Source organism: Thalassophryne amazonica, chromosome 9 (assembly GCF_902500255.1).
Source record: "Thalassophryne amazonica chromosome 9, fThaAma1.1, whole genome shotgun sequence".
Lineage (NCBI taxonomy): Eukaryota > Metazoa > Chordata > Actinopteri > Batrachoidiformes > Batrachoididae > Thalassophryne > Thalassophryne amazonica.
In genome coordinates this window covers 33545411-33572214 of record NC_047111.1, presented here as the reverse complement: position 1 = coordinate 33572214, position 26804 = coordinate 33545411, and the positions used below count along the sequence as shown (strand labels likewise).

General features: G+C 39.3%; 2 protein-coding genes across 3 annotated transcripts in view; one reads left to right on the top strand and one right to left on the bottom strand.

The window, feature by feature from the left end:
- Window positions 1–11295, top strand: part of cnot8 (CCR4-NOT transcription complex, subunit 8) — a 29520-nt gene extending 18225 nt beyond the window's left edge. For both annotated transcript variants that reach the window (XM_034177863.1, XM_034177864.1), the window contains exons 2-7: window positions 99–309; window positions 4350–4543; window positions 7912–8073; window positions 8381–8525; window positions 8847–8957; window positions 10627–11295. In XM_034177863.1, the coding sequence (XP_034033754.1) occupies window positions 193–309; window positions 4350–4543; window positions 7912–8073; window positions 8381–8525; window positions 8847–8957; window positions 10627–10755 (858 nt within the window). In that variant the 5' untranslated portion in view covers window positions 99–192 and the 3' untranslated portion in view covers window positions 10756–11295. The remainder of the gene's footprint in view (window positions 1–98; window positions 310–4349; window positions 4544–7911; window positions 8074–8380; window positions 8526–8846; window positions 8958–10626) is intronic.
- A 1156-nt stretch (window positions 11296–12451) lies between these two features.
- gemin5 (gem (nuclear organelle) associated protein 5) overlaps window positions 12452–26804 on the bottom strand; it is a 73496-nt gene continuing 59143 nt past the window's right edge. The window contains exons 24-28 of the mRNA XM_034177861.1: window positions 25153–25398; window positions 24664–24826; window positions 23325–24207; window positions 20008–20095; window positions 12452–12616 (exon numbers count right to left, since the gene is read on the bottom strand). Of these exons, the coding sequence (XP_034033752.1) occupies window positions 12452–12616; window positions 20008–20095; window positions 23325–24207; window positions 24664–24826; window positions 25153–25398 (1545 nt within the window). The remainder of the gene's footprint in view (window positions 12617–20007; window positions 20096–23324; window positions 24208–24663; window positions 24827–25152; window positions 25399–26804) is intronic.

Sequence of the window (26804 nt, the reverse complement as noted above, 5' to 3'; positions counted from 1 at the left end):
GTTGGCCCTTGCAGTTTGCTAATTTCATTTCAAGTGCTGATCTCTGTGTTGAGCAGAAATTTAGATGCATTCTCATATAAATTTTTCACCTTCTCCAGAGTCGTGGTTTGTCATCAGATTGCCGCCTTGTCACTCTCTTCATCAGCACTGCAGGGTTGTTTGGGGTTTCAGCCCTTTTCCTGACCTGCTAAAATGCCAGCTGCACTTGCAGATTCCAGTCAAATAATCTGTGAGGTCTGGGCGAGCAACGTGGAAGATGAGATGAGGAAAATCCGACAGATCATTCAAAGCTACAATTACATTGCCATGGTAAGAGACAACTTTTTTTTTTTTTTTTGAAGAGTGCTGGTCTTAAAACTATCATGGACTGAAGTGACTTTAATTTGGCGTAGTATGTCGTCTTAATCCAGAGCTGTCTTCATGTTTTCACTTTGGTAACCCCTTGAATTGAAGCTCAAACTCTGCGTTACATGCATTTTGATTTTGTTTTATTTTGCCTCCCTTGTGGTCACTGTCCAATTACTTATGGACCAGACTGCAGCATTACACATCCATACATTTACCACACTACAATAATTCTCAGAATAAATGCGACGGCTTTTTTAAAATATATCAAATTGTGCAGCCCCATTTTTGACCGAAAATGATGTTTCAAACACACACTGTACATTTCTGATGTGTTTTATGTCAGGCTGGGAAATCTATCATTTTAATATCAGCATTAGCATTTTAAGTTAACACACAACTTCATGGTACAGTCATACATTATAGTACACCTTCAAAGTGTAAAGATGAAAGATTCTGATTGTATAAACTGTTAAACTGTTATAGTACAGAGGGTTGTTACGTGCACACACATTTGCAGACTGTTAGAAATGACGGACATAAACTGTGCTCATTAATAGCAGCTGCAATGCAACCTTTTTTCTTTTCTATTTTTATTTTTTTTACTTGCATCATAGAGGTACAATGAAATTATGTTTGCAACAGTCCATATTGGATGCATTGTGTAAAGTACATGAACTTATAAAACCATAATACATTCATAATACACCAACCACCTGTTCAGGAAGGGACTGCCGGCTGGGCTTCCTGAATAGGCTGTGGTCCTTTAACATTTGCAGGAAACTCCTGTGGATTTTCCACCAGTCCGTGGTAACCGACGTCCTCTGGGGAGGCAGTACCTCCAAGAAGGACACATCCAGGCTGGAAAAACTGATCAGGCAGGCTGGCTCTGTGGTTGGCATGAAAGTTGGACTCTCTGGTGACGGTGGTAGAGAAGAGAATACTGGACAAACTGCTGGACGTTATTCACCTTATTCAGCCCCGCCCACTTTTAAAACAGAGACATTTCTGTTTTGTCGTAGGACTTCCGCTGAGCCGTGTTTTCAGTATAGAACAATGGAAGTCATTCCATGGGTAGAAACAAAAACCTTTTGAAAAGCTCAAAGGGAACGACTCTGGCTCACCCACAGCTCATAACAGAGTGGGAAGAAGACATGATAAAGTGGCCCTCAATCATTTTTAACTACTTTGTGTTGTCACTCGGCATGGACGGTTTGGCTATGAGAAACTACGAGCTTTGTGCTGCGCAGCTCGTATAAAAGCACAGTCAAGTTAAAACACTACCCGACAAGTAGTATCACCGTAATGCTAAGATTATGTAATGTTAATATACAACCCCAATTCCAATGTAGTTGGAACGTTGTGTAAAATGTAAATAAAAACAGAATACAATGATTTGGGTCATTCCAAGTCGAATATTTGAGGGGCCTCACACACTTTGTCTCAGATTTTCTTTAAGTTTTAATCAAATATTCCCAGACCATTCAGAACAACAAATCTGAAGTTTGAGGCCTGTAGGCCAAGTAGTTTCTGAGATAGGGCCAATTTAGTGTGCATGGGGTCTGCTGTTTTTTCCGCAAAAATTATGGCCGTCATTTCTGGAGCCATGTTCAAGGTAGAATATCTCGGCTTAAATCCACCTGCATGATGAGCAATGCAGTGAATGGGGTACTGCATGTCTGGACATGTCCAAAGCTGCTGCTGTCAGTCTGGTTGGAGTAAGAATGGCTGCACATCTTCCCTGTTCTTTTTGGTCTGATGAAAGTGAATGTCATCACACTTCTTTCTGCAGGTGAATATTTTGATGATCTACATTTCAGATTTCTTTAAGCAGACCAATTTTTCTATTGGTATTGATCAGTCTTGTCAGAGTCATGTAATGCTTTGGAATAACACTTTTCAATTTCATGGTTTCAGGAAACAAGGGGTAAAGCCATCACAGACTTAGATGATGCAACAAGAGAACTTAGATCACACAACATCACACTCATTACGCAGGTGGATATAAGCCTAGTAACCGTGGAAACCTTGGGGAATCTCCCTGGCAGATCTATGTACAAGCATTCTGGGGTGTGCCATGAATCATATGAATGCAGTGTGTGCACACAATTAAAATGAAATTGTCATTTCAACACTAGAAATACATTCGCGAGTGCACAAATTAACCACAATTGGATGCTTAAATTAACCAGGAAGGAGTTTCATAAAGAAGGCCATATTTATAACACATAAAGTAGATGTCAATACCTTCAAAATGGAATCAGTTTGACAAGTTTTATTTACTGCCCACATGAGCTTTTCTTCTAATAAAATTTGACCACAAAATGCTTTTTTCAGATTTCACAGGTTTCTCCCACAATAACTGTTTACCACAGATATGCCAAATTTACATATTTCATAGCCAGTGTAGCTGGCATTAAGGAACCAAGAAATGGAAAGGCGTCTTTGAGTGTAATGTATGCTTCAGTGTCTCAAACATGGATGCTTGCAATAATCAATGTAATATTTTCCATAGTTTGAGCATACATAATCTTCACAGTTTAGTGTCAATGTCTGTTGTTTGACTATAGTCCAAGTCTGGGTGTCCATGACAACTGGCACAAAAAAATTTCAGGCCTCTAAGTCCATTATTTGCTGAGATATTCTACCTTGAACATGGCTCCAGAAATGACGGCCATAATTTTTGCCTAAAAACAGCAGACCCCATGCACGCTAAATTGGCCATATCTCAGAAACTACTTGGCCTACAGGCCTCAAACCTCAGATTTGTTGTTCTGAATAGTCTGGGAATATTTGATTAAAATTTGAAGAAAATCTGAGACAAAGTGTGTGAGCCCCTCGTTGAATTGACATGGAATAACCCACTTGCAAATCCTCTTCAACTTATATTCAATTGAATATGCCACAAAGACAAGCTATTTAATGTTCAAACTGATAAACTTTGTTGTTTTTGTGCAAATATTTGGTCATTTTGAAATGGATGCATGCAACACATTTCAAAAAAGTTGGGACGGGGCAACAAATGACTGGGAAAGTTGATGAATGCTCAAAGAACACCTAATTGGAAACACGCGAGTGTCATGATTGGGTATAAAAGGAGCATCCCCCAAAGGCTAGGCCATTCACAAGCAAAGATGGGGCGAGGATCACCACTTTGTGAAGAACTATGTGAAAAAATAGAACAATGTTTCTCAACATTCAGTTGCAAGGAATTTAGGGATTCCAGCATCTGCAGTCCATAATATATTCAGAAGATTCAGAGAATCTGGAGAACTTTCTACATGTAAGCTGCAAGGCTGAAAACCAACATTGAATGCCCGTGACCTTCGATCCCTCAGGCGGCACTGCATTAAAAACCGACACATTGTGTAAAGGATCTTACTGCGTGGGCTCAGGAACACTTCAGAAAACCATTGTCAGTTAACACAGTTCCTCGTTACATCTACAAGTGCAAGTTAAAACTCTACCATGCAAAGTGAAAGCCATACATCAACAACATCCAGAAATGCTGCCGCCTTCTCTGGGCCCGAGCTCATTTGAAATGGACAGATGCAAAGTGGAAAAGTGTGTTGTGGTCTGATGAGTCCATATTTCAAATTGTACTACGTTGTGACATTTGGGTAACTGATCAAGTAAGGGATTGCCTGTTGAGGTGAAATATGGAGGGGACCCTGTGTCCCCTGTTTCGGTCATGGTAACCATGAAGACCCAACAGGAACCCTGAATATGAGACGGGTAGATCTTAATGGCAGATCAGGCTGGATCAAGTGATGGCTTGTAGCCCAATGTCGTGAAGGCAGATGAAAGCTGCAGCACATCTTCAGACCCCGATTGTCTGGGATTTCCCAGCCACAGGACCAGGCTAAGGATCTATCAAGGACTGTCTGTCGGCGTGCAATGACATTTCCTCTTCACTGAGGGATTGCCAGAAATACAGATGTATTCATGATTCAAAATCAAGAGTGGCGTTTTAATTCCTTTGAATCTTTTTTTTTTTTAACCAGGACACAGAATTCCCCGGAGTGGTTGTTCGACCCATCGGAGAGTTCCGCAGCACCGTGGATTACCAGTATCAGCTGCTGCGGTGTAATGTGGACCTCCTGAAGATCATCCAGTTGGGGTTGACATTCATGAATGAGGATGGAGATTATCCTCCAGGCATAACAACATGGCAGTTCAACTTCAAGTTCAACCTCACGTAGGTGAACGGTTTCTAAAGCACACAATGTGATGTTGAGTACTGTCACAGTTACAGCTCAAGGATAATCACATAGGTGTCAACCTGACTCCAGAAGGGCAAAGAGGGTGCAGGTTTCTTTGTAACCACCAACTCCACCAGATGATTTTTATTGATGAACTCATCCCATCTGATGTTAATCAGTGAAATCACCTTGTGGAGTTGGTGGCTACAGAGAAACTTGCGCCCTCTTTGCCCTTTCTGAAGTCAGGCTAACACCTATGTAATCACTCTCCTAAAAATAGGAGTTCCAGGTTTTTGTTTTCAAAGTATTTATGCAGATATGCAGAAGTTTTTCATGACATCCATCCTTATTTGGTTTCGTATGTGTCAAAGATCATCTGTGTCAAATTTTGGTGGTGCTTTTGTCATAAAGTGAGTGATTTTTCAACTTATTCATTGGACTAATACAACCCAGAAAACAATATAAAACCTTGTAAGTCTGGACCTTACTCGTGTAATGCGCCTTGAGGTAGCTTTGTTGTGATTTGGCGCTGTATAAAAAGAAATACATTTAATTAAAATAAAAAATCTGAGCTTGAGTTTCTGAAGTTCCTTCTTGCAAACTTTTGAAAAAGTATGACGTCCAGACTTTCAGTGTCTTTCTGTGTTCCACTCTACCATGATGTGCATGATGTTTAGAAAAAGCAAATGCTAAGTATGTAACCATACAGCCCCCTCCTCACCATTCCATCTGAATCACAGTTTCAAGTTCTTGGTACGGTTCATATCATGGTACATTCCTGTCGGGTGTCTTTTGCAGAAAATGGAGTCTGTACAGTTTCTACATTTAGAGTTTTCCACTTAAAGTTTTTTCCCATAAATTTTGTGCAGTAACATTGAAAATGGCAGTATAATTCATAGCCATTATTGCAGACCTCGGGTTTTATTTTAAATTGTACACAGCCCATGATTCTGGTCAAGTAAAATATTTTGGTCTCTTGTTGTCGTCATGTTTTTTTTATTGCACCCCACAGTCTCCAGTCATGGCCGCTGTAGTTTCTCCTGGTAACTCCTGGTTGTTTGAGTGCTGTTTTAACTGTAGATATTTAAATAGTAACATGTTTTTTAAAAAAAATATCAGTGACACACACCAGGTTATGAAAACAGACAGTGGACAACTGCCTTTTTATTTGTGGTGGCTTAAATGCAGAGGGGCAACTGTATATACAAAACACTGTCTTTCCTACCACGTTAAACTCATATTGTGGTAATTATGTTCAAAGTCAAGCTGATGGTCTTCACTGCAAGCTCACATTTTATTATATGGCTGCGATGCTACGCATGCTGTGATTGGATGATTACCGGTCGGATATTTTCCCATATCTGGACCGATTTCCATGACAGTCGGTCTCGCAACGCATATTTTCTTTACAAACCAGGAAGCTATAAACGCGATTAGAAAAAGCAAGTCAGACATGAGCATACTCCATAAATATCTCAACAGCATCGGGAAAAACACATAGATTGAAAGCTTACCAGCTAACGACAGGATCATCTGTTAGCAAGTTCTTCATGGGGGTGAAGAAAGCGAATGAGCCCAAAACTGTCAGTAACATATTCCAGAAATACTGTAAGTTTCTGTGTTCATATGTATATAACAGCCATATAATAAACAAATTATTAACCTCACTTACTCGGTTAATAATCCTTTAATATTCAACACGTGCTGTGGTAGGTGAGTAAAATAGATTGTCAAGGTCCAAACTGAGCCTAACTGTGGGAAGTGAGGACAAACAGTAGGAGCAGACACTTGTGGGTTTGCACAGTAAACCCATGAGTGGCTGCTCCATTATTTGAAGAACATGGTGCAGCTTGTTTTTGCAACTTGTTCCAAAAGCTCATGGAGCCTTAATGGCCGCTATTCATCCTAGAGTGTATGATCAGGTTTAGGGGGTGACCTTTGCATCTTGTCTTCTGTTTTATAAATTATAAACCCATTTTTGTCAGCAAGTTGTTCCCTGCACTGCTAATAGCATAGGTCTTAGACAGCAAAAATGTTGACGTGTGAGTGTGGGAGTTAATCCATCATAGCCAGAGGCATTAACTCAAAAACACTAAATAATACCTGTGTCTAAAGCACCAGGTTAAAAGATCACATAGAGGATGAACTGACTAGTTCATTGGGAACTTATGTGTCACAATTTGAAAAGCAGCATTTTGCATATGTAATATCCCGTAGACGTGTCTGCCACGTGCCCAATGAATTTTGGAAAATTAGGAGCAGTTGTGGTTCAAATTGTGTGTCTGTGGGTGATTCTTGGACTACGGGCACTTATTATGTCCTTTGATCATATTATATGAAAAACAGAAAAAAGGGGAAATTTCACGCTTTTATAGTTATCTTTACAATGAAAGTGTGTTAATAAATTTGTTCTAGTAGTCTTTGATGACTTTTTCACCTTTTTTCAGCATCATTATATGCAAATATTGCCATTTTGTGCTTGTCCCACCCAGACTTTTGATCTTCAATGATAAAAATGAATGGTAAAGAAACGTTTTTTTCTAATGTTTTAAAATATCTCTGAAAAATAATCAAAACATAATTGGCGTATTCAGTGTCATACAACTGTTGTGATTTTTTTAAACAAAATGTAGTTGTCCCACACTATTGCCGTAATTTCCACCACAACACTGTAATGTCCCTTTAAACAGTTTGTATGAAAGATTGTTTGGGTAGTTTCTATGGAGATAAACAGTGACATCAGAGCACATGTATATAGCGCCAAATCATAACAGTTGCCCCAAGGCGCTTTATATTGTAAGGCAATGGTGTGGTGGAAGTTACATTTACAAGGCCAATAGTTAAAGAATCACCCCTGTACGCCGTGTGCTCGTCGATGAACTCCATACAACAGTGGAGAACCTAATCTCTGTCATAACTCATGGTATGATATGGAGAGATCTAAAAATACATACAAGTTTTCATTCATTATATTAAATCTGTGGGGACATTGTGGTTGCCCGTTTTCTTGGTTGATGAATATTATGTTCTGTGAACGAGCCCTTTTTGTTGAATTAATGTGCTCTGGAAGTTTGTCATGTTTTAATCTGCCCTTCTGAAAATTACACACTGTAACCCATTACTCTTTTTGTGGACTAGCATTTTGATGTAAGCTGTGTCATTGTGTAGCTGTTTGTTAGCCTTTCGGATATGAAGGGTAGACGTAATGAGCTGTGATTTGCAGCTTTCGTGTAACACAAGATGCCACAGTAGACATGACATTGAAAATCGTCCAACGGTAAATTGTTGTCACTTGACAAACTCTTGGTGGTAAAGCTGATGAGTTAGTGATGGTTTAACTTAATCCCGTTTATTTCTCTCACAGAGAAGACATGTACTCACAGGACTCCATAGACTTGCTCCAGAACTCGGGCCTCCAGTTCAAGAAGCATGAAGAAGAGGGAATCGACACACTCTACTTCGCTGAGCTCCTCATGACGTCTGGTCTGGTGCTGTGTGAAAACGTCAAGTGGCTCTCCTTCCACAGGTTGGCTGTTTACGGTTTCATCCCATTGATTATTATCTTGATTATCTTACTATGCAACCGAAGTACCTAAAAAGTATTGAATATATAATCACTTTGCTTTTTGGTGAGGAATGTATTAGGGCTGCAACATCACAGACCACCTCATTGAATATGTACTCAAGTCTATTTCTATAGAATGTGTTGGTGCATCGCACTCAAAGTTTCAGCACTTTGAACAATGATTGATCTAAGGCTTTTTTCAGACTTCCAGTTCTAATCTGATTTATTTATTTATTATATACTGTCCACATTATTATGTTTGTCACAGTGGCTACGACTTCGGCTACCTGGTGAAACTTCTGACAGACGCTCGGCTTCCCGAAGAGGAACATGATTTCTTCCAGATACTCAACTTGTTTTTTCCGGCAATCTATGATGTCAAGTACTTAATGAAGAGCTGCAAGAGCCTAAAGGTACAGATGATAAATATGTATAATAATTGATCTCTATAATAAATCTGTTGCCACATTTGTTTTCTTCTTCTTCAATCACTATTTACTCAGCACCTACACAAGTAGACACCCCACAGTGTGCATACCTAGAGTTCTTGGTGAAATTCTGTTGTACCTGCATTAATGGTAAATGTCCACCAGGTGGAGATACTGCTCCATTTCAAGAACCTTGAGTATCAGTTGCTGCAGGACACGATGACAAACCTGTTGCTTGTCATAGTAGATAATGTCTCCTGTTCTCTGACTGAACCTTAGAGGTGTCACACTGCTGTGTCTGTGCAGGGGGGCCTCCAGGAGGTAGCAGACCAGCTGGAGCTAAAGCGGATTGGGCGACAGCATCAGGCAGGATCAGACTCCTTGCTGACTGGCATGGCCTTCTTCAGAATGAAAGAGGTAGTGGCACAACTGCTCTGAAGTCTCACAGTTTCAGCTGTAATTCATTAAACAAATGAGCATCTGCCAGTGGCGGCTGCTGGTCTGTCAAAGAGGGGAAGCTCATTGTCATCTTACATCAAAAAATGTCAATTTATTTGTATGTAAATTCAAATATGTAAAATAGTCATAACAGTCCCTAGTTGCACAAGCTTTTCACAATTTATATCTCCATTACATACAGTATGTTATGATGACACAATCACATTAGATTGTTTTCGATAGAAGCTTATTTAGAACTTTATTAATCCCTTGGCAGACTCCTTCAGGGATTATAACACAAGTATTATTAATGTTTTTGAATAAAAATACCGCCAAAAATTCCAAGGAGCACATAGAACCTTTATTAAACATACATAACAGAGCTTAACTGATAACGTCTTGCACTTTATTGTTCCAGGCAAATGTTATGTTAAAGATTGGCCAGCAGATGTCGCCGTATCGAATTGTATCAAAGCTCCGAAACACTGAACCATTGCTTCAGTGGTTCAAAACGCTTCAGTTCCTCCAATAATTTTCATAAATAAAATACAACAGCAACCACTAATTATTACCACTTGTGCCCGGATAGACTTACAATCATGAATACTTTGTTGTGTTGCGAATTGGAACATTAATTAATGTGTGAGGACTTTTAAACACTTACTGAAGAACAGAGCAGAGCGTAACTCAGCGAGATCTCACATAACGTCTAATCTAGTGTGCTTCTCTGTGTGCCTTTAAAACAGGCTGATTTAGCACATGCAAAACACTTTGGCATAAATTTCAAAATGCATAAATACACAAACATTCCTTTAGCTGTCAATCAAAACGGGATTCAGCCTTTCGACTGATCATCCAATGATTGTGCAGAACTCCAGCGTCCAGGCCTGCCCCCAGGTCAGTTCATCCCCCAAGACGCTCAGCGTCTGGGGGCCTGACAAAAAACGTGGCTTTATTCAATGGCCGTCGTGTTTCGTGGCAATGAAAAAACCTTTCCAGGCAGTCCCATTGAAGTCAACGGATGCTCGGCTTCTACAGAAAATGCATTGACCACAGACCGTATGAGGAAAAAGTAGTTGATTCTGAACAAACTTGTCTTCAAGATGAACATGTTCTAACACATTTGTAGTCAATTAAATGATAAACTACATATTTGACTACTTCATTTTTTGACATTTTAGGGGAAGCTTCAGTCTGAGAGAAACCGCATCTGGCATCCGCCGAACCGATGGCCACAAATGAACAGCCATTGTCATTGTAAAAAAAAAAAAAAGAAAAGGAAAAAAGACATCAGGGTCAAAGGTCAAAACTCCTCTTCATCACTTGAAGGGACAATGTTTAATTGCATGAAAAATCTGGTCTGTTTTTTTTTTTTTTTACTCCTGAGTAGGTTATTTAGTCATTTACTTTGCTATTGCCATGGTAATGCTTCAGTTTCTTAATGTTCCTCTGGAACGTGTCAAACTTTTATCTTGAAAATAATCTGACAGTAAAATCCATACTATACATGCAACATCTCCTGTGATATAATTGAATGTCCATAGAAGACACTCGAAGACAAACGTTTATTAGTGTACAGATGCCACTTTGGGTAAAACATGTTCATCGTGTCTGTCTCACTGAGAGGGTTTCTCCCCCCCCCCTTCAGCTTTTCTTCGAAGACAACATTGATGACGCAAAGTATTGTGGGAGATTGTACGGCCTGGGTTCAGGTTCTGGCCAGGCCCAGAACGGTGTGTCCAGCTCCAGCCAGGAGGAGGCGAACAACAAGCACTGAGTGTGCGCACACTTCACCGCACACGGTTTTGAAGCACCGCATTCTCCTCCGCTTTTCTTCGAGCCAAAAAACCCAACTCTGCAGGACGAAAACCTTTGTTTCCTGTGACTGACTGTATAATGTGCTCAGTGGATCCTTCACTGGCTCATCTTTATTTGCTTTTATGAGTACTTGTGTGTGTATATTCAGAACTTTTTAAATCTTTTTTTTTTCCTTTATTGTAGTGATGCCCTTCTCTGAACAGCAGGGGACCAGAACCTATATCATACTGTGATTTCACACAGACCAGCTCGGAATCATTTCCTGTACCAGGGATTCCCCTCCCCCTTTTTTGTGCTGGAAGGGCCTGTAAATTAAAATGTGTAATTATAATGAAAATAAAATGTTTTAGCTCTTTTCCAAGTGAACGTTTAAGAGTGAGCATCATAAAATTGTGCTTTTTCTGCATGTTTGTACAGTCACCCAACAAACAAGTGTCACCTTGAAAGGTTGTTGCTGATTCGTCATTTGACAGTTGTATATTAAATTTTGTATTTTGAATGTAAATGACTTTTCTCTCTTGAAACCTTACATCTTTTATAGTGCATCCAGAAAGTATTCACAGTACTGCGATTTTTCTATAATTCTTTTTTCATGTTAGACTTATTCCAAAATGGATGTAGCTAATTTTTAACCTCAAGATTCTATACACAATATGCCATAATGACAGTTTGTGAAAAAAAAAATTTTTTTTTTTTGCAAATTTATTTCTATTTTTATTTTTAATCTGCTCAGTGTCTCTTACTCTGTAATGATACACTCCAGTAACTGTCAACATCCAAACATCATGATGGACCTACTGTCCCCCCAGTTTCCTGGATGTCAATACCTACAGTACAAGGATGTTGCACTGGTCTGTGTCAGGTGCGAGGAATGCAAAAATAGTGTGTATATATGTATTTATGGTGGATGGCACATTTAGATTTTCACAGCGGTAGGTGCAATAAAATAAAAGGGTTACTGATTTAGTTCACACGATTTCCCATATTGTGCAAATCCTTTAAGAGTAAACATTGAACCTGCACTTAATCATTGATGAGATGTCAAAAATGTATTCGTATGTAGCATGCTGCTGTGGAGCTCAGCCTTCTACTCTGGACTATCAGACTCCTGCAGAAAGTCATTGATAAAGCTGATGCTGTGCCATTTACGTATGTGAGGTCCCAAATATCTCATCTTCTACAGAACAGCCTGTCAAGGATTGTGGTTTATATTTAAGAAATTGTGCAACTAGTGATTGTGTAAGCTAGGGCAAAGGACACTGCACTGCAATATGATCTGACCCCCCCCATTTTTTTTTTTTTTTTAAAGCGTGCCATCTGGTGGCCTCAAAAAAACAATAAAAAAAAATGGTAAAAGGTTAATGAAGCCTCATTTGGTCATCACTAATCACCAGTCAATAGTGCATCAACATATAGAACAAACGTTCACTCTGACATTTGTCGGCACCAATGACGATTGTTTACTCAGTGAACCCATGTCAGAGCTGCAGGACATGTTTAACCTCATCAGCACCATGTAAGACTGCAAGAGGTACAGGACAGCCATGAGAATCATCTGAATATCCTGATGCTGGACTCATAGCAATAAAAGGCAACACCAAGCCAACAGTTTGTAGGCAAAGGTTTTTATTAAATACAGCGCATGAAAAATAGTTTCAGGTGAGGAATCGCTGAGATGCTTTGAGGACTGAGCTGCTGGTTGCAAACCTGCGGAGCAGATCCTTGGCCTGTTGCTGCAGTGCTTCTGAGATAAAGGAGGAAGACTTGCTGAGGTGAAGGAGAACCAGGCAGCACTCCATCACATTTGGGTAAGGAAACATCTGAGAGGAAGGAGAGGGAAAAAAACAAAACAAAAACTTAGGTGTATCTGTGATTTTGACTACTCATTTAGCCAAACTTTGTGGAACCAAAAACGATCGTTCTAAAAAAGCTCACCAAATGAAAACCACATCACAATTCCACATACAATGAAACATCTAATATAAGCAACAGGTTGGTTATAGTAGATGGCAGTGTCCCACAGCAGCCTATACTCAAAGTTATTCAAATGGAGCAATATCTCCACCTGGTGGATATTTTTTAAAGGTTTGTGCAGTGTCATCAGTTCTCATTCGATGGACTGACTAAAGTAGATGAGAAATGGGTGCTTGCTGCTGAAATGCAGTGGTTGTGAAAAATGTTGAACATAAACTGGAAGAGAAAAACAAGCATCCTTGAGGAACTTGGTGTGAAGAAAGTTTTTGGAGAGATAGTGAAAAGAAAGCCAACTCATTTTGTCCACATCCTCAGAGGAAGCAGCAGTGTACAAAAACAAACAAAAAAATTTGAAGTAACAGAAGGAAAAGTTGAATAGAAGGGAAAAGAAAGAGGATGCCAAAAGAAACAATGGTTTGACAACATCAAAGAAAGGAGAAGACAGAATCTAGTGCAGGCCAAGTGTCTCAATAAGAACAACAGCCTGGAAGAAGGCGATACAGAGATGGTAGCCAATCATCAGTACTGGTGGCGGACGAAGATGATGTGTGTTCTGGCAGTGTGTGCTATGAGCACAATATGTCCAGTGTTACTAGTGACCATCCCCCCAAAAGGCAATGTGTCCTACAAATAGGAACATGCCTTACAACAAAAGTTGATTAACGAGAGAGAGAACTGACAGCATTTTTGCTTGTCCCCAAAGAAGCCAGGCGGCAAAAGCGTGTGATCCCAGAATTGTATTTTTTTTCTTTTAAAATAAAACTTTTTTCCAAATAAAAAAAAAATGTGAAAACATGAAAGTAAAAATAAGCATCAATTTTCAAGTCATGGATTAGATCATTTTCAGATCAGCAAAATAAATAAATAAAATAGCCTTTGTCAAAATTATGACAAGTAAAAAATAAATGGAGCAAAACTGATCTAAGTTTATAACAAAGTTATTTTTAAAAATTTATAAATCTTTCAGAATAAAGGCATTAGTTATTGCACAGATCTGAATGAATTCAGATCTGAGGATTTGGCAACAGTATCCCACAGATCTGAATTCATTCAGATCTGTGGGATACTGTTGCCAAATCCTCACTAAGGAAAGTCTCTACTGGCTGTCCTAAAAGTCACTAAACGACATCATCACCTAATATGCATAATTGGCCATGTGCATGTAATTGTTATAGACACTGTAGGAGGAAGAATAACGCTGCAGGATTAAATTTTCAATTAAATTCAATTCATTAAACGTATAGAGCGTCAAATCACGACAGCATCGTCTCAAGGTGCTTCACATAAAACAACAATAAAAACCAAAATAAATTAAATAAAAAAAAAAAAATCAAAGAGCATGATCAAAAAGTTAAAAGCATGATAAAAAGTTCATCCATCCATCCATTTTCTTCCGCTTCATCTGAGGTCGAGTTGCAGGGAATTCCATGATAAAAAGTTAAAAAGGTAAAACAAAATAAAAGAATAAAAGCATAGCAAACAATATATTAATCATATGAAATAGAAAACAAATGCGTCTTCAGACGCAACTTAAGTCTCCCGGAGTCTGACTGCCTCACGAGTACAGGGAGATCATTCCACAGGACCGGGACACAACAGGAAAAGGCTCTATTTCCAACAGACTTTTTATGCACCCTAGGAACACAGAGCAATCCTGCGTCCTGTGAGCGCAGAGCCCAGGCCAGTACTTAGGGCTTAAGTACAATAGTGTTCAGAATAATAGTGCTATGTAACTAAAAAGATTAATCCAGGTTTTGAGTATATTTCTGATTGTTACATGGGAAACAAGGTACCAGTAGATTCAGTAGATTCTCACAAATCCAACAAGACCAAGAATTCATGATATGCACACTCTTAAGCTATGAATGTGGGATATTAGTAAAAAAAAAAAAGTAGAAAAGGGGGTGGTCACAATAATAGTAGCATCTGCTGTTGATGCTACAAACTCAAAACTATTATGTTCAAACTGCTTTTTTAGCAATCCTGTGAATCACAAAACTAGTATTTAGTTGTATAACCACAGTTTTTCATGATTTCTTCACATCTGCGAGGCATTAATTTTGTTGGTTTGGATGCAAGATTTTGCTTGTTTACTAGTGTGCTTGGGGTCATTGTCTTGTTGAAACACCCAATTCAAGGGCATGACCTCTTCAAGTATTTTGACATATCCAAATTGATCCATGATACCTGGTATGCGATATATAGGCCCAACACCATAGTAGGAGAAACATGCCCATATCATGGTGCCTGCACCACCATGCTTCACTGTCTTCACTGTGAACTGTGGCCCTTGGACCCAAAAAGAACAATTTTACTCTCATCAGTCCATAAAATATTCCTCCATTTGTCTTTAGGCCAGTTGATGTGTTCTTTGGCAAATTGTAACATCTGCACATCTTTTATTTAACAAAGGGACTTTGCGGGGGATTCTTGCAAATAAATTAGCTTCACACAGGCGTCTTCTAACTGTCACAGCACTTACAGGTAACTCCAGACTGTCTGTGATCACCCTGGAGCTGATCAATGGGTGAGCATTTGTCATTCTGGTTATTCTTCTATCCATTTTGATGGTTGTTTTCCCTTTTCTTCCACACGTCTTTTTTTTTTTTTTTTAAAGCATTGGAGATCACTGTAGATGAACAGTAGGGTGGTCCATAAAAATGGTCAAAAAAATTTTTTCAAAAAACTTCAAGTCTCACCCTCTAAATTTGTTGTACCTAACATAAAAACACATGTACAATTTCATAAAATTAATCATTTTTACTGGTAGCACACAGCCCTTAAAGAGTTTGCTGGCAATAACTTTGTCATATAGTATGGTCATTTCCAGATATTTCCAAAATATTTCTGTCAGTTTAATATTGATATGTCAGGACAGAAATTATGGCAATACATTGTAAAATCAAATCTTTTCATATCCCATAAAATAGTTAACACTAAAACATGAATTGTGAGATGCAGTTCTTCTCGTACATGTATCATGCTCCTACAATACCTACATACTGGGGTAGCGAAGATTTTGTAACAATCAAACATTGCATTTTCATTTTATTGATGAAATACTGTTTCATTATTGATACATTTAAATAAGTCTATGCTTTATATATTTCCACATATATTTTGATCTAGCTCCAAACAATATTCTTTATGCCTTGCAGTACTTAATATTCAAAAATGTATGAATCAGCACAAGAACCAATTATACAGCTGTGTAACATAAGAGAACATCCTTTACATGATAATGATATTTAAGTTGCTTGCATCATGACCAGACTTGCTGCCGTTTCAGTCAGAATATAGGTGGCACTTCTGTCTGTTGTTTTGGTCCTATCCAATGCTGCTGCAAGTCCTGGTGTTACAACAGCTTTAATTTTACTGGCTTTTTGTGGCACTGGCATAACAAATTCTTCATCTGGACTTTCTGTGTTCTCTTCACTCTGGCTGGAGACAGTGTCAGGTAGTGAGACATTAGATGGTCCAGGCTCCTCCAGTTTCTCTTTGTATTTTGCTTCTGCAGCTTTCCTTTTTTCTGCTCTTTGTTCTTTGGCAGTTTGTATTTTATCTATGTCTGCCATGCATCCCCTTCTACCTTTCTCTCGCTGAGCAAGTAGGAACTGTCTGCCATCTTCAAACTTTATCATTGTTAGGACATCCTGATGTGCCATGTCAAACAAGTCCTCCAAAGATTCACAAAACACTGTTTCATCTTTCTTCTGCTTGTCTGTATTGCGATTCTTGGTCTTTTTCAATGTTTTCCATTTTCTGAACACCTTTTCTAACTTTGTGATCAGATGCTTTGCCCTCAGTGGGATTCTAGCTCTCTCCCAAAAAGGAATTGCCATGTCTATAGAGGTCACAGCAGCATCATGGACAGTTTTCTTCAAATCAGTGTGTTTGAAGAAAAATACCTTGAGTATTTGCCCATTTGAGGGCAATTTGTTTCCCTTTATTTCAGTCGGTGGAACCAATAAGGTATACAAATGTTCTACTTCTAGTAGCTGACGTTTTACTGAAGTTTCCAGTTAATGGTTAAGCATGTTAAGTCAGCAAGTGTCTCTTTTTACATTTATCTCATGTTAGATTCACCATCACCAAAGATCTGAAAGAAAAGAAGCTGTGAATTGAAGCAAAATTTTCAGCTTGTAGCCTAAAATAACATTTTTGAAAGTATGTTGTTTGTGAGAAATATTTAAACCCAGGTATAGTTTTAAATTGAATATAAAATTATACTTTAGTTACACTCAGGTGGTTAACTTCTATCCTCTTTATAAGTGATGTGATTAGATACTGGATAATGGATAACCTATTGCACGGGCACTTGGGCAGCGATAACTGATATATTTACAACCTTCAGCTATGATGTGCTACCTCTAAATATTAATGTATGACAAAAATATTTGGCAGGCTCTCTTTTTTCCCACAGCATCATAAAATGAAGGGGTGAGAGTAATGAATTTCCAACTTTTATTTTTTTGAACCACCCTAATGAACAGCCTATAATTTTCTGCACCTGCGTATAGGTTTTCCCCTCTCCATTCAACTTTTTAATCACACTACGCTGTTCTTCTGAACAAATGTCTTGAACGTCCCATTTTCCTCAGGCTTTCAAAGAGAAAAGCATGTTCAGCAGGTGCTGGCTTCATCCTTAAATAGGGGACACCTGATTCACACCTGTTTGTTCCACAAAATTGATGAACTCACTGACTGAATGTCACACTACTATTATTGTGAACACCCCCTTTTCTACTTTTTTTTTTACCAATAGCCCAATGTCATAGCATTAAGAGTGTGCATACCATGAATGCTTGGTCTTGTTGGATTTGTGAGAATCTACTGGTACCTTGTTTCCCATATAACAATAAGAAATATACTCAAAACCTGGATTAATCTTTTTAGTCACATAGCACTACTATTATTCTGAACACTACTGTAGATCCGGGAAGTAGGACGGTGCCAGTCCATGAACAGTTTTATAGTAGCAAGACCTTAAAATTTGATCTCGCAGATACATGAAACCAGTGAAGAGACGCCAAAATGGGAGTAATGTGGTCAAACCTTCTGCTTCGTGTCAAGACTGGCAGCAGCTTTTTGAACCAACTGAAGACCCCTGAACCCATTGCAATAATCCAATCTAGAAGAAGCAAATGCATGTAGGGTCTCAGCGTCAGCCATAGACAGGATAGGATGGATCTTCCTTATATTTCGCAGATGGATGAAAGCAATCATTTGTGATGTCTTTAATGTGGAGGTCAAAGGACAACATATAATCAAAAATTACCCAAGGTTCCTCACTTTGTCTGCATGATGTATAACACACAAACCTAAACTAAGCACTAGCTGGTCAAACCGATGCTGATGTCTCACTGGACCAAGAAGCATCATTTCAGTCTTATCAGAGTTCAAAAGCAGGAAATTACTAGACATCCAGCTTCTCACTGAAGCAAGGCAATCCTCTAGGGATTTTATATGAATGAGATTACCAGCAGTTATCGGCATGTACAACTGAGTGTCATCAGCATAGCAATGAAAGGCAATCCCAAAACGCTGCAAAATATGACCGAGGGGTGCAAGATAAAGGGAGAAAAGCAAGGGGGCCTAGGACAGATCCCTGTGGTACCCCGAATTTCATGTCACTAAGGCTAGAGGTAGTGTTATTGTCCAAGACACATTGAGAACAACTGGACAGGTATGACATCAACCATGCAAGGGCACTTCCAGGAATCCCAAAATAATTCTCCAGCCTATCGAGTAAAATATGATGATCCACGGTATCAAATGCAGCACTAAGATCTAACACCAAAACCGTAGTGGTGTCCGGGTCCATTGCTTGCAGAAGGTCATTAACTAATTTAGTGAGTGCTGTCTCTGTGGAATGATATTTCCTAAAAGTAGACTGGAATGGCTCAAAAAGATTATTCTCAGCAAGGTGGTCCACGAGCTGCCACGATACCACTTTTTCCAGAATTTGATATTGGCCTTTAATTTTTCAATACGCCAGGGTCAAGATTATATTTCTTAAGTAATGGTTTAATCACTGCAGATTTGAAACATTTAGGAAAAGATCCAGAGGATAGTGAGAGATTAATAATTTCCAGCACAGTCGGCCCATTCATGAACCAACTGTGGAGGAGGGACAAAAAGTAAGTAAAAAACAAGTACGTTTAGAACTACAAATGAACTTTCTTCTGTTTATTCTTGGGCTTGGACGGACAAAAGTGACCCAAAACAGACCCTCTAATCGAGTTACTTGTTTGTTTTTAAGTATGTGTTTTTGTTATTTTGGGATTTTTTTTATCTTTAGTTTAGTTTAAGTATGGTAGTACAGTGATTTATTTTTGACAAAAAAAAAAAAAAAAAAAAAAAAAAATCAGTGAGACAGGTAGTTGGAATATTTCTGTATTATTTTACTGTTCTGCTTTAATTTTGTGTCAGTGAAAAAACTTAACACTCGGGCTAAAAAACAATTTATGAATATAATTTTATGTGGCAAAAAAAAAAAATATATATATATACACACGGTTGCAAAGATGGAAGCAGAAACCAGCCTGTCTTGCATCTGTGTGAGCCAATCAGAAGCACCCAGTGCAAAGAGCTCTCAGCCAATGAAAAGAAGTAACTCGCTGCTGGTTGTCTGCCTCCTTTTCAATCTGAGGGGAGGAGGCAGGTGCATCTAAGGCCAGGTTCACACGGCAGAATAATTAGGCTGATATCAGACCCAATCTTCCCCTTCCAACAATCTTAAGTATGCCCCGACAATCGTGATGTCGCCCTATCTCCTTTTCTTTTCCCATTGTTTTTTTCCCTCTGTTTTAAATAGTCCACAAAGTATCTCTGTTTGTTGACTCTGAAGTCACGTTTAATCTCTTAAATAATTTTAAGAGATTTTTGCGAGATTTCCTGTCTGGGCTGTGGATGTTCGTGTGTGAAATCTGTTCATGTGTGGTGTTGCTGTCCTTACAGTGTAGCTGAACACCACACACTGTACGACCAAACCTATTAGAGCTATGATTTTTTATCTTCACATGTGTGGTCTCAGGTTTTGGAAACCGAAAGATAATTTTAAAATCCTGTCGTGTGAATGTCTCACACGACGTGTGTGCTTAAGAACAGCAGAGCACAGGGAGCACAGCGCCACCCTGTGGAGAGGCAGGAAAACACACCCTCACAGATCAGCACCTTAAGCCTTAAGCATGGCCTCTGCTGTATATCCTACATGTGGATGTAAACAGAGTCTCACATTGACTGTGTCTGGCAGGGCATCCAGCTCTTTCTGGTATGCTGACATCTTTCTGGACAAGGACAGCAGAGACTCCTGGTCTTCAGGCCTGAGGAGCAATTTCTCAAAGTTAAAGTGCTGAAAACAAATGACTGTGAACATCTTCAAAAGTTTCTCATTATTTACAGTAGTGTTCAGAATAATAGTAGTGCTATGTGACTAAAAAGATTAATCCAGGTTTTGAGTATATGTCTTATTGTTACATGGGAAACAAGGTACCAGTAGATTCTCACAAATCCAACAAGACCAAGCATTCATGATATGCACAGTCTTAAGGCTATGAAATTGGGCTATTAGTAAAACAAAGTAGAAAAGGGGGTGTTCACAATAATAGTAGCATCTGCTGTTGACGCTACAAACTCAAAACTATTATGTTCAAACTGCTTTTTTAGCAATCCTGTGAATCACTAAACTAGTATTTAGTTGTATAACCACAGTTTTTCATGATTTCTTCACATCTGCGAGGCATTAATTTTGTTGGTTTGGAACCAAGATTTTGCTCGTTTACTAGTGTGCTTGGGGTCATTGTCTTGTTGAAACACCCATTTCAAGGGCATGTCCTCTTCAGCACAAGGCAACATGACCTCTTCAAGTATTTTGACATATCCAAACTGATCCATGATACCTGGTATGCGATATATAGGCCCAACACCATAGTAGGAGAAACATGCCCATATCATGATGCTTGCACCACCATGCTTCACTGTCTTCACTGTGAACTGTGGCTTGAATTCAGAGTTTGGGGGTCGTCTCACAAACTGTCTGCGGCCCTTGGACCCAAAAAGAACAATTTTACTCTCATCAGTCCACAAAATATTCCTCCATTTCTCTTTAGGCCAGTTGATGTGTTCTTTGGCAAATTGTAACCTCTTCTGCACATGTCTTTTATTTAACAGAGGGACTTTGCGGGGGATTCTTACAAATAAGTTATCTTCACACAGACGTCTTCTAACTGTCACAGCACTTACAGGTAACTCCAGACTGTCTTTGATCATCCTGGAGCTGATCAATGGGTGAGCCTTTGCCATTCTGGTTATTCTTCTATCCATTTTGATGGTTATTTTCCATTTTCTTCCACGCGTCTCTGGTTTTTTGTCCATTTTAAAGCATCCTTAATTAGGGGACACCTGTTTCACACCTGTTTGTTCCACAAAATTGATGAACTCACTGACTGAATGCCACACTACTATTATTGTGAACACCCCCTTTTCTACTTTTTTTTACTAATAGCCCAATGTCACAGCATTAAGAGTGTGCATATCATGAATGCTTGGTCTTGTTGGATTTGTGAGAATCTACTGAATCTACTGGTACCTTGTTTCCCATGTAACAATAAGAAATATAGTCAAAACCTGTATTAATCTTTTTAGTCACATAGCACTACTATTATTCTGAACACTACTGTAGCTTCACATCCCAGACATCTCAGACAAAAAGGAAAAAAAAGTATTACCATGTGACTCTCAAAAGCCTGTAAATACTCCCACAAAACATGAATGAATAAAAGCAGGCCCATAAATGTTTGCATAATGACATGATTGTTGTTTTGACCAGAGCAGGGATCTCCGTCCCTAAAAAACCACTGAAGCTTTGATTTCTTGTCTCAACTGGTGTATTTCTTTTCATGACAACCTGCTTGGTTATCACAAAAAAAAAAAAAAAAAGAAAAACCCTTGAAAAAAATAATGTCTACAACTGAATTATGTACTATGTGAGGAAACCCATTTTAATGACAATGTACCTTGACCTTTTACCTTGCCTTTGATATCTGCCTATGAAGGTTGATTATTGACTTTGACCAGATGGTATCACTTGCATTATGAGGGAACATCAGCATTAAAAATAAACGGATCTGTCTTTTTCCTTGTTATCAACGGTAAAGCTTTGTGTGCCATTCATGGAAATTTTGGATTGATGGCTTGGTCCATGGCCCACGCTCTTTAGGTCATAGTGACACAGTGCTCTCTTAAAAGTTGGACAATGTCACATTATATCTGATGTCTCAAATTCCATTAATTCCTTAGTTGTAATCCTAAGGTTCTGTTGGACCTACACAACAAAAAATGTGGTCATCTCTGGATGTTTATTTGGACATCCTTTCTTATTACTAGATTGCACATTTGCTCGTGGCTCCATGAGTTTTTTTTCCCCTCAAAGTGACTCCTGCAGAGGAAGCTGATATGAGAAGATCCAAAATTGTGCTTCTGGAAGTCTTGTCTTAATTGGTTAGATTATATATTTTTTTTTCTGCTCTTAAACACACAAAGGCAGTGGTTCTAAAGATAAGCCATTAAATACAGCCAAATATTCTCTAATTAACTTCAAATTATGTCAATTATCGATTCAGAAACTTAAAATTATTTCATCAATGTCTGGAATGTGGAGATGCAGAGAGGACAGAGTCACTGCTTTTTTGTTTGACCGTGAATGTTGCAATTAAGAAGACTGGAGTCAGGTAAACAGTTAATGAAATTTTATGAGTTTGCATTACACCTGCACATGTAGCAACCCAGTGGGAAGCCACATAAAAAGTGACTCCTGCTGTTACAATGCTGACTAGCACGCTAATGTTGAATGCTTGCAAAAGGCATCAAGTAAAGATTTATATTGTCTTGCATCTAACTTTAAAGTTTGCTTGCTAGCTATTGCTAACATTTGATGCTCACTGTCACTGTGATCCTGGCGGGTCATCACTGCAGTGGAGACACAACGCCTGAGAAGGCCAATTACTGGGCCCTTCCTGCAAACGTTCACAACATCTGGGAAGTAGGTCAAGTTCCTGATGTGGAACCGGGGCTATATTCACACTCTGGTGGTCCAGAAAATAAAAAAAAAAAAAAAAAAAAAAAAAAACACTAAACAGCAGTAACAAACAATCTCTGGCTAAGACGACGATAAAGAATTCTTTGCACTATGTGAGGAGACAGATAGACGGTATATCACAGCTCAGTCTGATTGGTTGTAACTCAAACAGTAACAGTGTTCGATATGAGGTTAAGTTTGTCACTAAATAAATCAGCAGAGTTTGGGGTCTTTCTGCAAACAGTGATGTATCTCACCTCGTTAAGAATGTCAGGAAGCTATCTATTTTGTTACTGAAAATGTTCAGGAATTAAATGGAATGTGAATGTGTCATTGTGCTGTTATTAATGTTAACTTAAATGTGGTGCTGTGATATATATATTAGTGCTACCGCTTAAAAAAAAAAAAAAAAAAAATCAAATGTTACCATTTGCAAATGAAAACGCACATACAGAAACAGAAAGTAGAGCCCTCACCGTTCTTCAGTCTCGGCAGAGTCCTGGACATCACTGCTGCTGATCTGTGAGGGTGTGTTTTCCTGCCTCTCCACAGGGTGGCGCTGTGCTCCCTGTGCTCTGCTGTTCTGCAGCACCATGGTAGCCAGCCTGTCCTGAATCTCCATCATCGACCGCTGTGTGGCCTGGCAAGAGGCCTGTTCCTCAGACAGCAGCAGCGATACATCAAAGTCCAGTTTATTTACTTTGCTGGTTGCCAGGAAGTCACCAGACTTCAGCAGACCATTCATCACGTCTCCTCTCAATGCCTTATCTTCTGACGTGGAAACATCCTCTTGGGTGCCCTCTATACAGCCCAGGTTGCCAGCTGAGTAGCTCTCTGTAGAGTTTAAGTTGCTGGCCAAGTTGATGTCTGTGGACCCGAGGTGGGTGACTGAATTGATGATGGCTGTGGACCCGAGGTGGGTGACTGAATTGATGATGGCTGTGGACCCCAGGCTACTGGCCAATTTGGTCTCTGTAGACCCCAGATTGGTGGCTGAGTTGTCCTCTGTAGACTCCTGGTTGCTGGCCATGTTGCTGTCACTAGACTCCTGGTTGCTGGCCATGTTGCCCTCTGTGGAGCCCAGGTTGCTGGCTGAGTTGCCCTCTGTGGAGCCCAGGTTGCTGGCTGAGTTGCCCTCTGTGGAGCCCAGGTTGCTGGCTGAGTTGCCCTCTGTGGAGCCCAGGTTGCTGGCTGAGTTGCCCTCTGTGGAGCCCAGGTTGCTGGCTGAGTTGCTCCACCAGTATTCGTACAGACGGTAATAATGGACAAATCCCTGCAGGCTGCTGGCTGCAGCTTTGGCCCCAGCTTCCAAGTACTGAAGTGTTTTGGGATGTTTGATGGAACAAACAGTGACATCACCTGGTGGACACAGAGAGAAGTACATGATTTCCGGCAGTTTTCCATTCTGCTGTCTACACTAATTCTGCATGCCTCAAACCCAGAACGGACCCTGTTGGTGTTTCTAGAATGAATAATCTGAGAACTTTGGCCTGTTTAACTTTATAGAGGAGACAATATAAATACAAAGGTTTATTATTATTATTTTTTTAAAAACAACAAAAACAATCTTGTGCCAGTGTAAACTGCTACTTATTGTTAAATTGTGACCTGCTTCAAAACGTTTCTGTTAATTCTTGTTCCTTTGCAAGGTTTTTGTTAATTGTTTTTTATTTAATTAATTGTTAATAGTTAATTATTTGTCTTATGATGTCATAAAGACATGAAGGAGACGAGTCAGAGTTCTGCTGTCCTCAAGGTTGGTTGGCCATTACATAGTGTGCCTGTCTGCTTATCAATCAAAACAATCTGACATACCGTGAGGAAATAGCTGTCTGCAAAACTCTGCCGAAGCAGAGAAGTTTCCCATTTCTCTGAGCCAGGACACGGCGTGCCACAGTTCCTTTATCAGCTGATCATCATCCTCTGCAAAGCAGTTCAGCATGGCACGGGTCAAGTGGCAGGCTGCGTACAGGAGGACCTGAGCAGTGACACGTTGAGCAGCCCAGAGAGACAGACGAGTCATATTAAAAAAATAAATAAAGGATAATAAGAAAAAACTAAATAAAATTATGGGGAAAAAAAGGCCTTATGGTTCATTTCGTGCTTAGTTGCAAAAGCACTTTCAGGAAAGCTTTTCTTGTTTTATTTTTAAATTTGAAATATAACCACAAAAGTAGCTGATTCTCTTTATCTGACTTGTTCTTGCAGTTCTTGTATCAAAGTGCAGGTTGAGGGCACTGTAACTTTACAACAGATTGTTTCTTGCTGGAACACATTGACACAACAAGCCACAGAGCATCAGACCTGGCAGAGAGGAGCGCTGGCTGTAGGCCGAGGACTGTCCACACACTTCAGGTCCTGCAGCAGACGACTAGAAGTCCTCTCTGAAACGCCAAACTCCTCCTCCCATAGCTGTACTACCCGATCCTGGATGCTTAAACAATGATTTCCTGGCAACGCCCACTGATGACTGGAGACACACGACTGACTTCCAGAGTCTGGCAAGATCACAGAGAGCACCTCGGCCACGCATAAATGCAACCTGTGGACCTGAAAAAGATTGAAATCGGAGAAAACAACATGTTTCACTGCTGATTTAGAAAGTCAGGGATAATTCAAACTTCTCAGCCTGGAGTAGTTTAAGCCACAGAAACAAAATGAAGATGCAATCCTTAATTTCTTCAATATTCTGAGCTTCAGTGAGCTTACTTGTTGTGAGCCAATTTTCTACAGTAATATACTGCCCCCATGTGGCAGGAAATGACATGAAAAATTTCTACGTTTTTCCTTTTCTGTTGATTTGTTTCCACATTTCATGAATAATGTGTGTTGTGGAATTGAAAATATTATTTTTATCAGTAATGATGTCACTATTATCAGCCTACCCTGCCCCCCATTCAATTTAAATTTCAATTTATTTTCATTTATATAGCACCAAATCACAACAAAGTTGCCTCAAGGCACTTCACATAAGTATGGTCTGACCTTACCAACCCCCAGAGCAAGCACACAGGTGACAGTGGTAAGGAAAAACTCCGATGATTTGAGGAAGAAACCTCAAGCAGAGCAGACTCAAAGGGGTGACCCACTGCTTGGACCATGCAGCCGACACAATTGACAATATGATTATATAAGAAATTTTGGGAGTCCATGCTGGCACACAGGATGGGAGGCTTGCAGAAGAAGACACCCACTCCCACCTCTGGATGGTGCCGCAACTCGAACAGAGAGGAAAAAAAAAAAAAAAAAAACACAATCAGGTGGCAGAAAGACAACAAACACAATTATGGTGTCAGATCAGCGTCAAAACCAAACCCACGCAAAAAATGCGTTTGGGCGCACTACAACCCCCCCTCCCACACCCCCCAAAAAAAGCTTTAACTTTTCCTTTACATTCTCTGTAAAGAGTTTGCTTTTCACTGTACAAATATATAAGTAAATAAACTATTACAAGCCATATAAAAACTTTTGAGACCAAACCACTGCTCACCTTCAACATTTAATATGTTTCAAAAACCATAATTCAATAAAATGTATTATATAATTGCTTTACAAATCTCTACCATTTATAGGTATATTGTTGCCAGTTAGCTGATGTTTTTCATCATAATTTGACACATCGTATTGGTACTTTTAACATACTGCACTTGCAGATGAACAGATTAGAGGGTTCACGCTGCATGAGCTGAAGTTTAATACACATTCATCTACGTTTTCTTCCAGTGTGTCCAACGAGATCTTTGAGCAATTGGCCAAATAGCATAATATTATAACTGCTCATTAGTAATACCAGTACTCCAGTCAGGCCTTGGTCTTGAGACCACTTTTTTACTCACTCGGTCTTGTGTCAGAACTGAAAGTAATTGTACTTGTCTCAATGTTAGACAAGAATGAGTATCATATTTTACATGATTTTTTTTTATTTTTTTATTTTATTTTTTTTTTTTTTACTAGTT